This window comes from Nicrophorus vespilloides, unplaced genomic scaffold, assembly GCF_001412225.1.
Source record: "Nicrophorus vespilloides isolate i.1.1-1 unplaced genomic scaffold, Nicve_v1.0, whole genome shotgun sequence".
Classification (NCBI taxonomy): domain Eukaryota; kingdom Metazoa; phylum Arthropoda; class Insecta; order Coleoptera; family Silphidae; genus Nicrophorus; species Nicrophorus vespilloides.
Genome location: NW_017096800.1, coordinates 1 through 14,453, shown reverse-complemented (window position 1 = coordinate 14,453; position 14,453 = coordinate 1). Strand labels below are relative to the sequence as shown.

General features: G+C 30.5%; 2 protein-coding genes across 3 annotated transcripts in view; one reads left to right on the top strand and one right to left on the bottom strand.

Annotated features, from left to right (window-relative positions):
• Positions 1 to 3,007, top strand: part of LOC108558212 (CTP synthase-like) — a 3,473-nt gene extending 466 nt beyond the window's left edge. Inside the window, exons 2-8 of one of the 2 annotated variants that reach the window (XM_017915047.1) lie at positions 64 to 234; positions 292 to 509; positions 746 to 1,290; positions 1,350 to 1,654; positions 1,709 to 2,032; positions 2,439 to 2,495; positions 2,654 to 3,007. In XM_017915047.1, coding sequence (XP_017770536.1) covers positions 64 to 234; positions 292 to 509; positions 746 to 1,290; positions 1,350 to 1,654; positions 1,709 to 2,032; positions 2,439 to 2,495; positions 2,654 to 2,745 — 1,712 coding nt within the window. In that variant the 3' untranslated portion in view covers positions 2,746 to 3,007. The remainder of the gene's footprint in view (positions 1 to 63; positions 235 to 291; positions 510 to 745; positions 1,291 to 1,349; positions 1,655 to 1,708; positions 2,033 to 2,438; positions 2,496 to 2,653) is intronic. The other variant, XM_017915048.1, reaches the window with a different exon arrangement.
• Positions 3,008 to 5,952: 2,945 nt separating this feature from the next.
• On the bottom strand, positions 5,953 to 8,747 carry LOC108558208 (tetraspanin-18-like; the record flags this gene model as incomplete). Its single annotated transcript, XM_017915044.1, has 4 exons — positions 5,953 to 6,283; positions 6,348 to 6,629; positions 6,688 to 6,762; positions 8,619 to 8,747. Coding segments are annotated over 4 exons (633 nt in total), but the record flags the coding sequence as incomplete, so codon positions are not given.
• Positions 8,748 to 14,453: the final 5,706 nt, after the last annotated feature.

Below are 14,453 nucleotides of genomic sequence, written 5' to 3'. Positions count from 1 at the left end.
AAACATTTCCTGTTTGAAATGGTTTATACGATTTTTTCAATTTGCATGGTTGTTACTTTGCAGGTGAGGTTTATGTGTTGGATGATGGTGGTGAAGTAGATTTGGATTTGGGGAACTATGAGAGGTTCCTTGATATTACTCTGCACAGAGACAACAACATCACCACTGGTAAAATTTATAAAATGGTCATTGACAGAGAAAGACATGGAGACTATTTGGGCAAAACTGTTCAAGGTTAGTTAGCAACAGAATTGTTTTCATCAATTTTTATTGATTGTTGTTCATTTTTAGTTGTACCACATATTACGGATGCAATCCAAGAATGGGTTGAGAGAGTCGCCAAAGTGCCAGTCAGTGAAACTGGTAAAACTCCAGAAGTTTGCATAATTGAACTTGGTGGTACCATTGGAGATATTGAAAGTATGGCTTTTGTTGAGGCTTTCAGGCAGTTTCAGTTCAGGGTGAAAAGGGAGAATTTCTGTACAGCTCATGTGTCTTTAGTACCACAAGTAAGTAAATCTAAATACAGGATATGAAATACAGTCATTAACCTCAGGAGTAGAATAATTGCACAATTAGTACGAATTTTTGTATATATATATTCATAAAATGTTTATTAGTACTTTAGAATATTATAAGAATATTTATATCTGATTTATATCATATTGATGTTATAAAATTTTGTTGTCCTATACAATTTTTATTATAATATAAGAGTATTAACTTTGTTATTTTTATTTTTCAGCCACGATCAACTGGAGAGCAGAAGACAAAACCTACACAGGCTTCGGTGCGAGAGCTGCGTGGTTTAGGATTGTCGCCCGATATTATAGTATGCCGTTCGGAGAAAGCTATTGATCAGAGCGTTCGTAACAAAATCTCAAATTTCTGTCACGTTGCACCTGAACAGGTGATATGCATTCCTGACCTTTCCTCGATCTACAAAGTACCTATATTGATGGAATCCCACGGCATCGTCGAGTACTTGAATGAACGCCTTCAGCTAGGCATCAGTCCCATGCCAACGGCGAGGAAATTCATGAAGCAGTGGGTCGATTTATCACAGAAAATAGAGAATCTTCGTAACGAAGTGGTGATAGCTATTGTCGGTAAATACACTCGTTTGGAAGATTCGTACACCTCCGTTACAAAAGCCGTGCAGCATGCAGCCAATGCTGCCGGATTTTCCGTGAAAATCAAATTCATCGAAGCCTCCAACTTGGAGGAGGAGATGAAACAGGAATGTCCTGCTTCCTACCACGAGGCTTGGCATGATTTGGTGAAGAGCGAGTAAGTTGATTGCTCAATAATTAGAGATATGTGTATTTGATTTTGCTCTATTTTTTTAGGGGTGTGATCGTTCCTGGCGGTTTCGGCAAACGCGGTGTTGAGGGTAAAATAGCTGCGGCAAATTGGTGTCGAGTGAACAGCAAACCGTATTTGGGAATCTGCCTGGGTTTCCAAACGGCCGTGATTGAATTCGCTCGCAATGTGCTCAAGCTGGAAGGCGCTAACACCGCGGAATGTGAAGAGGATTTGGAACATCCAATCATAATTGATATGCCGGAACATAACACCGGTCAAATGGGTGGTACTATGAGGCTTGGAAAGAGATCGACGATATTCAAGCCAAGCGCCAGCAGTAGTAAAATAAGTAAGTTGGAAACAGCATTAATTGTGATCATCGGTATTAATTGATTTTTTGCAGTGAGGCTTTACAACAACCGGGACATGATTGAGGAACGGCATAGACATAGGTACGAAGTGAATCCCAAGTACATCAAAGATTTAGACGCGGGAGGTTTGGAATTCGTTGGCGTCGACGTCGAGGGTACACGCATGGAGATCTTCGAATTAAAGAAGCATCCGTACTTCGTGGCCACCCAGTTCCATCCTGAGTACCTTTCCAGACCGATGACGCCATCTCCGCCCTTCATGGGCCTGATTTTGGCCGCCAAAGATAGGCTGCAACCCTATTTGATACGCGGCTGCAAGTTTTCCCCGCGCCAAGACTATGATTATGATGACAGCGGTGAGTGTTTGTTATCCAAAAAATGCTGACAATAAGCTTCTGAACTGACAATATTTTTCCTACCTAAGCTTTACACGATACACACCATAACCATCGGGACTTTGGTTTCTTTTTTATAATCACACGTATCCTATTCATCAGCACTTTATTTTATTTATATTTTATCGAAGAAAACATTTCAAAATCATAATTTAGATTATGACCATATTCGAAGCAATTCCTTTCTCATATAAGCATTTTTGTTTATAATCGTTATTATTTTCTCATAACGACTGTTTTGAAGCTTTCGAATGCTTTATGTTTATAATTATGATTTATTGAAAGTTTTATTTATCTTTTAATACGTTTATTTTTTATTTGATTTGAACTATTTTACATGTAGCTAATGTGGTTGGTACTTGTGCAGTAAACATTAACGAGACTGACCTGCTTTCAAACATTGTACCTGATAGTGTATCTCAAAGTAAGTTCCATACTTTATTTATACTATGTATTGCATACGCTTTGAAACATGTCCATTGTGCGGAGAATGCTCTTCCTTCTAAGACTCTCTCCGTTTATAAAAGACAAAAAGAAAACGAAGAGAAATGTATTAATGTATGTTTTTTATTTCTTCTGTAGAGGATGAAGCAATTGTGCAGCAATTGTCACTAACACAGGTGCAAGAATCAGACGGTAGTAGTGCTTACAGCAGTTCATCCAGTATGCTCTAATCCATTATTTTGGACCAAGATTAAGTTGTATTTTCTTAACACTTTGTTATTTTAACTAAATGCCCGACGTGCTCCTGACCCAAGAAAATAGCTCGCTACAGTTTTATGAAAAACAGGCCGTATATAACAAATCTGTCTTTAATAGCCAAGCAATTCTCAAATTTTTCGTTTTTTTTTATACGTATAGCGAAAAATAAGTGGGTAGTATATTTAGACTTAGGTAATATATCTATAATATTTTATTTTTTTTATTTTGTCGACCGGGGAAATATGTAAATATATTTTGTATATAATAATGTGTTATTTTTTGTATAATACAGTTGTTTAGAAGTTATATATCAAAAAATTACATTTAAATTTATTAATTATTTTCAATGAAATTAATTAAGTATGAAATAAAGGTTATTTATACAATGTGAAAACAATAATTAGCAAATCATATTTGATTTATTCGTGTACTCATCCTGAATCCTTCATGTCCTTGTGCGAAAAATATTACCACATATTAATAATTCTTTAATTTTTGCAGCTTTCAGAAGAATAGGATGAGAATAGATCTGTAAAATAGGTAGCGAAGGTGATACAGGTCTTAAACTGAGCTACTACTGTATGTTGTTATATAAGACTTGGCCAAATCTGAATAGTCCATGCCAATATCTTCATATTTGTAAATGAAGCTTATTCAACAAATTAATAACACGAAGAAGTAATATATATAGCAGTGCTTCTCAAGCAGGGTGAGAATTGGTTTACCGTTATATTTGACATATGAAATATATTAGAAGGGAAGTTACCCTCCACTTCCACCGCTTATTACATAAAAACATATTGGAAATCACTCCTACGCTCATTACATATTATGAGATGTGATGTGATGTGAAAAAGGTTGGGAAGCATTGACATAAAAGGTTGATAAATATGATGTCTCAAAAATAACATAAGAAGGCATATTTTAATTTTATATCTAATTGTGGTAGGTATTCAGTAAATTGTTATTATGTATTTGGTAAACACTTATATAACTCCGAAAATTTATTTGAAAGAGTATTTTTTTAACTCTATGAAGTGACAGAAATTCCTAAATTTGTAGACTAAAAAAAATAATATGCATGTTCAAAAGGTGGTACATTATGTGTTCCAGCGACCCTCAAAGAGTTAAAAAGTTTGAAATTGCGGACTTCGTTATATCGAAGCTTCGTTGTCAGGATGTTAACCGAGGTATGACTAATTTATACATTTTTGTAAATTTTGGCTTAGGTTAGATAATCTTCTGTCATTGCATACTAGTATTGTAAATTTTGACTATCTGCTTTAATTATTATTAACAGTTATTTGTAATTAATCAGTGTAATACTAATATTTTACCATTAATACGGGTTATTTGTATAAACTACTGTAGCACTATACGAAACTTCTTCAACATGAAGTTAGGAAATTTCCAATAAGGAGCCAAATTATTGAATTCTTGATTATTAAGAAATGATGTGTTTATTACATCGTTTAGGATTATTTAAACCAGTGATGCGCAAAATACGGCTCGCGGACCAGATGCGTCTCGCCGTAGATTTTAAAACAAATTTTTAGTGTTAAAAATATCGTTTTTCTTTTGTTTTTGGCACACTCTAGTTTATTTGGCTGTTATTTTAGTCTTCCTTAGTACTTTTGACTATAGTTTGTAATTACACTTTTAATCGCGAAAATTTCCATTTTTTTTTTCTTTTGATTTAGCCCAATTCTAAAAGAAGTTTTCCATTACTAATTGTCAACAATTTGCTTATAGAAAATAGACAGTAAGTCAAAAAGTTGAGATAAGTTTATTCAAATATCATCACATGAGACTTTCTAGTAGTTTTAGTTCGGATCATAATCCCGACAATTAAAATACCGACATTCGAAATCCCGACATTATCAAAATCTCGACAGAATAAAAACCCGACAGATTTTTTTCCGTATTTGATTAATTGACGTAAAGCAAATGAATTTAAAAAATGAGCATTATTACTTACTAGTTGAATAAAAAAAGAACATCGATATTCTATTGTTTAGAGCTAAATTAAAACTATCTAATTAATTAACGCATAAACACATCAAGATTTAAAACAATGAATATTAGTGAAATAATTCTGGATTTTCAGATGTCGGGATTTCGATATAAACCTTCTTTGACAGCATCGAAATGAATGTTGTTAATCTTGAGTATATTCTATATTTATATATTTTCTTTGTTGCTTCTCCAATTATATCTTTTCTCAATTATTAGCTTAATTATTAGAGTGGAGAAAATATTTATTTGCTAGAATATCAGAAGAATATTATAATACCAAATATAATGTTAAAGGTGAATAAAAAGTAAAGTAATTTCATAATTTTATTATTTAAGAAAAAAAAAACGTACAATAGTATTGTATAAAATTTAGTGTCTACAAAAAAAAACTAAATGTACAAGTTGATATTACGAACAATTAACGCTATTTGAGAAATAGAATTTATTAAATTAACATAACGGTCGCATCTGAACTTCGCAAAGTCAAGACAGAAAACTGAAGAAGACGCTTCTCACATTACCAAATAAAATGAACGAAAAAAAAATAAATGTACAATTCTCAGCTGCTGTAAGTAAGCAGATTTAGAAAATGTTTATTACATAAGCAGAAAAGAAAGAGATAATTTGTTGAAAATGGTAAACACGCTGTCCTTTATGAAAAAAAAAACGAGAGACAGGGAGAGACAGACACGCATAGCCATATGAAATTAAATTACAATATAATTACTAAATTTTATATTTACAAAAAAAACAAACAAATTAATCATATAATAATATTAGAAAGATAAATAAACGTCTAATGCCTTGACTGCTGCCAATAAACTCGTTTGAAGCGGAATGAACTGTATTTTCGTAGTATTATTATTAGTACAAAAAAAAAACGTTCAACATTTCGTAGTTAGATCAGTCATATATTTCGTGTTTCCTTCTTCTTCTCCTTCACATTTCATTTATTTTGAAATATACACGCACGTATATTTATTATCATTATTATTTTTTTAATTAGAAATTATAATATACATATAATTATTATACATAACTACTAATCACTAAATTTTGCGTTGCATATAAACTATCACGACTAGATTTATGAGTACAAAACGAAAAGAAATGAACAAAAAAAAAGTATTATTGTTTACTGTTATTTTTTTTGTATATATGTGTGTATATATATAGTATTTATATATTTAGTATTTATCCTTTATGTTTTTGGATTATTCCTTAAAAGTCATTCGTCTTAAAACAGAATCATAATAGATGTGAGAAAGAAAGAGAGGAAAGAGAGCGCGCGCTTGAGGGAGGGCGGTAGTTTATTTACACAAATATCATCGATACGTTCTTCCTATTTTAATATTTCATATACTGATTGATGGATTTGCTTAAGCAGAACGGTAATATTATGCAGAGAAGTTCGATGATGCCCAGACCGATTCCGGCGTATATCACGATCTTGATGTGCAGCATGACCAGTTCAGATCCAGCCTTGTAGCAACCCTGCACAAAGAAACACAATTAGTAATGGAATTAGAACAGTTTGGATGATGATGATGGAACTAACGGTTTCGAAGTAGGAGTTGGAGATGCTCGGGTTCTTCGTGCATCCGGGTGAGAGTGGCTTGAGGGTGGCCTTGTCCTGCAGGACGCAGCAGGACTCCGGGATTTCCTTGCCGCTGTCCTTCTTCCACGGGGTGACGTCGAAGTCCTTGTAGTTGTCTACGCCGCAGCAGTGCATCTCGGCTTGAAGGTGGTTCCAGACCACCGTCACGACGTTAGTCTTGTTGCCGGACTCGTAGTTCTTCGTGAGCATATCCTTGAGCAGTGACTTCGTGCCCATCTCGGCCTATGGAAAGAAGGAATTAGTTTATCCTTTAGTTGTCGTAATTGCGTTACACTTTTACCTTTTCTTTGTAGGCGACGGCCAACCCTCCGGCGGTTATTTGCAAAACGACAATAAGCACCATGCATATTCCATACTGGAACGGAAAATAAATTGTCGAATTACACGTATTTATAGATAAGAAAAAAATCAATGCAGAGAAATAATGTCTTGTACTAATTGATATACAAGAAATAATTGATCATTTTGGAATATTAATAGAAACAATAAAGTTCATTTATTTACTCAATGTAACTATTCAATAACATATTGAAATTATCAGAGTATATTATCTTATAGACATTGTTACTTCTTCTTTACAATCATTAGAAACTACTTAAATTATAGTAATTATTTCTGTCAAATTTGGCAATAAAAATTACTAAACTTGTAAGAACTGACATAGTCTAAATAGTTTCTTCAACATTACCTAAGATTTGCACAAATTGTTAATGAAATATAAATAGTCAACATTATCTATTCAGAATTACAAAAAACCATTTACTTATTTACTCATTTTTTTTTAATTAAATATCGATTCAAAATTATTAAAAACTGTTTCTTCAAAATTATCTGATTTGCACAAATAAACATTATCTATTCAGAATTACGAAAGACTTCAAACTATATAATTTGCTCATTTTATGAACATAAAGAACAATTTATAAACATAAATACTCAATAATAATACTTAATACTATATATTTTAACTATTCTGTACATAAATAATCATAACTATCACTTCTAAATTATTGAAAACTTGTAAAATTTGTCTGTTCAAAATTACTTAAGATTTGGATGATTTATTTCCTCATTTTATAAACATAAATATTCTAACTTTAACTTAAGATTTAAACGAATTATTAATCCACTTTATAAACTTAAATACTCAATAATACTAGCTCTTTTTTTTGTATATAATATCATAAGTATCATTTCAAAATTATTGAAAAATTGTCTCTTCAAAATAGTAAACATTATCTATTTGCAATTACGAAAAACTTTAATACTTAGCTAAATTAAATAATCATAATTATCAATTCAAATTTATTGAAAAAATTAAAAACAAAAAAATTGAATGATTTTCTTATTTTATTTCAAAGATCTTCCAGAATAATTTGCCTATAAAATTACTTCAAATTTGCAGGAATGATTAGATAATTTTTTGAACAAAAATTATCAATTCAAAATTATTGAAAACTTGCAAAAAGTAATAAATAAATAATCTAAATTGACCCATAAAAATTATCAAGAGTTGCACGAATTATTAGTTCATTTTATGGATATAAATAGACAAAATTATCTATTCAGAATTACAAATGACTTCAGCTTATTTATTGTACATACATAGTCACAATTATAAATACAAAATATTGAAAATTATTTTCTCATTTTATGAATGTAAATAGTCAAAATTGTTTGTTCAAAAATTTGCTTATTTTATGAACATACATATACAAAATAATCTCTTTAAAATGACCAAAAATATAAATTTTGGCCAGTTCAAAATGTTTGTAGAAAATGAACATTCAACAATGATTTACTCATTTTTTGAACACAAATAGTTCAAATTGTCAATTTAAAATTACCAACGTTTTTCACTAAAGATTTGAATGAAACAAAAACATAAAGGTAACAGAAAATAAAAGTATCCAACATTAATTATAATGTTATTTTCGTATTCCAACTTGATCAAAATGATGAAAATTCATATATTCAAACCATAAATCAATGGATGGAACATAACAAAAAAACTTAAAAATATTAGTTTTTCAACTAGTATAATAAGCAATTTACTAATTGTCTAATAGCTATTAATAAATGATTATCAACTCACTTAGTTAAGATATAAAAAAAAAATTACTTAATTTAAGAACAGAAATTAATTTGATTATAAATCACATATCTGACTAAAATTTTATTAATTTGATTGATTCAGTAGAAAATTGTTACCGTTTTGAGCAAACATCTGGATTCCCTCAAGGCACCGCAGTATCCCAGAAAGCTGAGGATGAACATGAAGAGTCCTGCTGCAATAAGCAGGTAGGAGGCCTGCTGGATGACGGCCGGTTTCGTGAATTCCTGAAAAGAAAACATTTTTATTAAAAAAAATTATTTATTAAACAAATAAACATCTGATTCTGCTGATCAATTTGAAGAGGATTCATAGGTAAACCTCCGAAAACCGGTTAACGGTAAATTGAGTAAGAATAAATGGGGTTTATTACATATTAGGTATTTAAATTCTACGCCCGTGTAAGGAAACCGTTATATAGCTTTGAGAAAGAAAAAGAGCCCAGTGACCTCGTTTAACACTTCTTATTGTTCGTCGTGTTAATGGCCACATCTTATTTACCTAAACCTGTAGCAAAGCGTTGTAAATTTACCATAACAGGTTATTCAAATTATTATATAATTAATAGAATTTTCGAGCGGAAATTCCGGGGTTTATAAAACGGGAAAAATAAAGTATATACGAATATCGGAAGAAACGTGAATAATGCAACATTAAACAGATGTTACGAACTATGTGCTTCGTGTTGCTTTATTAATAGTTAATCAAGTTATTCCCCCAGTTTGTTTCGAATTAATTAGAACTTATTAACAACTTCATTTCAATAATAGATAGGTTAATTAAGTTTGCATAAAACCAGAAACAAACTACGGTAGAATAGTATAACTTTCCTTACATTTTTTAACTTATGAACTATGTTTACTAGCTATGAAGTAGTTTTTAAGTAATTATGCTTTGACGAAATACGTCATTCTCTTCTCATCTAATGAATACTAAAATATAACTAACTTTAGTTAGTTTAACAAACAAATAATTAATTTAGAAAGATTTAGATAGAACAATTAGTAATTTATTAATACAAATTACTATTAGCAACCAACTGCAAACTAATGTATTGATCATATTACAAACAATGAGATAATTAAAATTAAATAGACTATTGCCCTTTAAATTGAATCTAATGAGAAACTGGTTGGATTCATTCATAGATTTTTAACATAAATATGCAATATAATACAAATTGATAGGAGAAATTGAAATATTACGGATTCTGATGTTATTTCTTACACAGCAAATATAAATTTATTACATAAACCGAATTTGAAGCTGGAGCCGAAGTGTTGCGAATAAATTCCAATCAGAGAGGGATGTCACACAAATGTAGCTTTGCGCACTAAATCAATTTTCCATATGCGTACATACATCATTCTTGTCACCAAATTTGTTGGTTCTACATTTTCATTTACTTCTGCAAGCTATGACTCGATATATTTCAACGTGTTGTTTTCTTAAAAAATCTTAAAATTATTGAAAAATGTAGATTCTCAAAAAAATATTTCCTCTGAAACTATATTTTTCATTGCTGATTTAACGTATTCAAAGAGAATTGTGAAACAAACATTTTTAAGATATCATAATTTAACTAAATAATATATATACCGCACTGTTTGAAACCGGACTGATCGAGAATTTCCAAACAGCACATAAAGAGAGAATAACGATCATTTATATATAAAAAATATTCTGTGTACTATATTTTTTTGAGAATTTGCTTTCATTTTGCTCAATCAAAATTTAGTGAATCCGCTCATTTCGAAGCCGGACTATATGAGGTATTGCTGTAATATACATGAAATATATTTAAAACATTAAATATAGTTGCAATTTAAAGATATTTCAATAACGTATTTCTTAACCTTATTAAAAATGTTACCTATAAAAAATATAGAAATAATTATTTTTTTGAAAGAGAATTTATTGTAGTTTGTAAATTAATTATTTTTTAAGTTCAATAGTTTGTAAAAATAACCATGGTAACTTAATCAAATATAACCTAATTTTATATAACCTAAACTAAGTTAAATTAATTTATATTATATAAGTCAAGATTTGATACGTTTCTGAATAACTATATAACTTTATGGGACAAATTTCCTGGGAATTGAAAAATGGCAGTAAAAAATATCTAAAATATGTAGAGACATTCCTAAAGATACAAAATTGCGTTAAAACAGCATTAAATAAATAATTAAGTAATGTTCCATTTTAAAGTAGCAGTGAAAGTTCTAAGTCGCAAAGACTTTGACAGCTAATGATCTAGAAAGAGATATGTATAATGCACTATTAGATAGACTTAGACTTGGAGTGATAAACGAATTATGTTTTTATTGAAATATCTACATAATCCAGAAACTTATATTTTTTCTGACTTTAAATTTTAACTTTCTTTAAATTTTAAATATCTCGAGTCCCGGGAATTCCCGGGAATGCAGTTGTCTCTTGTCCCGGGCATGAAAAAACATATCGAGACTGAGCACCCCACTTATACACTATACACAACTATATAATAATAAGATGATTCTTACTATTTAGTTAATGTTATTATTTTTTTAAATAAGTTAAGTGAAGATATAATACTAGTAAAATAAGTGGTGTCATCTGGTATCGTTGCAGTCGTTAATGCAGTCATTAATATATCGAAGCAAATAAATTCCAGTGATGATCTCATTGCAATTCCCCATTTTATGTGCGTTTGGCCTAAAAAAATAATTTCGCAAGGACTATTTGCGTCTCGAATACAATTGTTCTAGTTAAGATATAAGAGTCATAGTTTAATATTTCATTCACAAACAGATTGCATCATGTTTCAATAACGATACTGTTCACTACATTTGTTTAACACTCTCCAACTTTAAAAACGGGAGATGGAAGCAGGAAGAAAATAAAGCAGCTAATTTCAGATTACGGCTAATTGCGTTCACGTTTCGGACCGCGATACCCTTGATCGCCCCGTGCTCTTTCTCGTACGTGCTATTAACAACTGCCGAAGCGCCAATTAACCCCGAGAGTTCAAATTACGTAACGCGAAGCTGCAATTCGCATTGTTTGGGTCTGGCCACTTGTCCACTTGATCGTCGCAACTTCAACTTTTTATTCTCTCACGGAAACGTGTCATCTGACACGGTGCAACACTCATCTCTGGCATATTTACGTGACACAGCGCACTTAGAGCTTAATGAACGCTCAACTAATTTTCAAAATGTTCACTCCATATTTCGTTAGAAGAAGCAATGTAAACATTAGAGTGTACATCTGTAATGTAATGTGTGAGAACGAAATCTTTACAAAGTACTATATTCTCGTTTAATTTTATTTTGACAGTTCATATTTGACACACACCTGTCAAATATAAAGTGTCAAGTGTCGACGTGGCAATTACATAGAATTTAAGATGAAATTTCTGCACTAGTAATTGAAATAACAGAAGTTTATTGTTTAGTTTGTGATGTTCCATAAATTGTTTAATGTTCAAGGAAAGTTAACAACTTGGGTCTACCGATATTTTCGATTTATTTAATTTTTTTAATCATATTTTTTAAAATATGTTTTTTTTTAATAAATCCTACTCAATACTAGACGAAAGTGTATATACAAAACATGTTATTAAATGTAGAAACATGTATATTGAGGATAGAATCTGATGTAATTATAGCGTGGAAAATCTAGCGAGCAATGAATACATGCAGCATATTCGCTTTCTCCTCTCCTTGTTTGAAGTTGAGGTTGCGACGTCGAAAAATAAAAAAAGGGAGCAAAAAATGAGGCACCACCACCACCCACGCTAACGAAGTGCTGATGAATAGTCCCAGACGAGGGCGTGAAGAGGATTTCCTCGACGGCTGCGAACGCAATTCCGTCCTGTTCTTTAGACGCGCTTTAGCTTTCACCTTCTTTTTCCTTTTTCTTTCATGCCCTTATCTAAAGTCCCATAGACATCGACACGGAACGTTGATATTATGAGGGCAACGTTTTTTTTTTTATTAAAAACAAATTTCTGGACGACGACCGCAACAGCGCGACTGGGGAATGCAGAATTCGCAATTCCCATCTGCCTTTTCATCAATGTTACCTTTTACAGAGAGAGTTTCACAACTCGAGTGTCTGCAAATCCGAATTATCAGGCCACGACAAGAAAAAAAAAGAAGAAAGAAACAGTAGCCGACGTGGATGTATGCATATTGCTTCACATAATCATCCCAAATTGAGAGGTATTGCTGCTTACTTATGTAATATAATTGTAAAAATATTGAAATCACCGCAGATTACGCAAATTACAGACAAATAGCTATGATGAAAAAAAAACTTTAGGATTTCAAGTTACTATCCAAATTTATTTTCATGTAGACAATTTTTCTTTTTGAAACTATAATAGCGCCATATATTAATTTAATCACAGATGGCGCGCAATTTACAAATTGATATTTAAAATATTTATTTATTTAAAGCATACTTTGCCAGTGTCAAAATATTGTTTAGATGCAAATTAATTTAATACCAAAAGAAACTAAACTCATTATATATAAAAATTCAATTATTTATATTTTTGTTATTCTATTATAAGTTCATTAAAGTTTTGAATTTATAGTGTTTTTAGCAAGATTTTGTGAAATTTGACAAAATATAATTTGTATCTTCTCAATTTATTTTAATCAAATTCTAAAAAACATGTATTCATAAATTTCGGTGTAATTTTAAGACATTCACTAGTAAAATAGTATACTTTTTGACTCTCGTACTTATTTATTTTAAGCATACTTTTACTAAATATAATGTGAAAACGTATACGTTTAATGTACAAAGTTTGAATTTAATTACTTGGAAAATGATCAAATATGAGTAAAGTAAGTTAAGTTTAATTTTAATTACTTTGGAAAAAATATATTTTGATAGATAAACGTATTTGAAAGAAATTTATGGAAACATAATTAAATTTAAAATTATTATTAAAATAAAAAAAAATAATAAAAAAAAACTACAAATAATTTACATGAGAAAGTCGGAGAAGCAAAGCAGAAACTATCTAGTTTATAATAAAATCAATTAATATATAGTAATAAAAGCAATAAATTGATATGTGCTTTGGTTAGAAATTATATAATTTTTAATATGATGTAAATTGTTTTTGTAATTACTTCATAAGTTTTCTCTTATTTACCATTCATTTTAATAATCTTTTTTCTCTATTAATTTAATAAAGATTGTAAAATAATCTGCGTTTTAATTGCAGGAAACAGCAATCAAAAATGTATGAAAAGCCAATTCATTTTCCTTTAGTTTACTACTAAGAATCTTCTACTGTACTGTGAAAACTTTGAATACCAAATCGTTACTAGATTATAATTCAAATTTAAGTTTAGAATACAATGAGATGAACTCTTCTTCTCTCGTTGATCCTTTGTACGGTTGATAATGAAAACAAAATTAAAAATATCCCGTGGGTAGTCTCTTCTATGTGCTTAGATGAATCTCGACATTCACTCTCTCCATCTGCATTCAATGAAATGTAAAGTTTCATACACGCTTATTATTTTTCCTGTTTCCTTTCAATATTTATTTGTATCGCACTTTCTATTAGCTTGTCGCCGGTTCGATTTATTTTCATTATCGGTGCTAAAGTCCATGAAATTTTATTCATATATTTTAATATGATGTAGATTTTTAAAGAATAACAGTTTCCTTATCGTCAATTTATTAAAATTTTCTGATATTGCGCTTCTTTCGTAAATCAAAAGTAGAACCAACTCCATAAGTTTAATAACATTATTTAACTATAACCATTACAATATGTACACTATAAAACAGTATAATACTTATTATATAACACTGTTGTTCATACAGATGTATATACTAGAAATAACTTAAATTATATGTCCTCGGTAGTATAGTGGTCAGTATCCCCGCCTGTCACGCGGGAGACCGGGGTTCGATTCCCC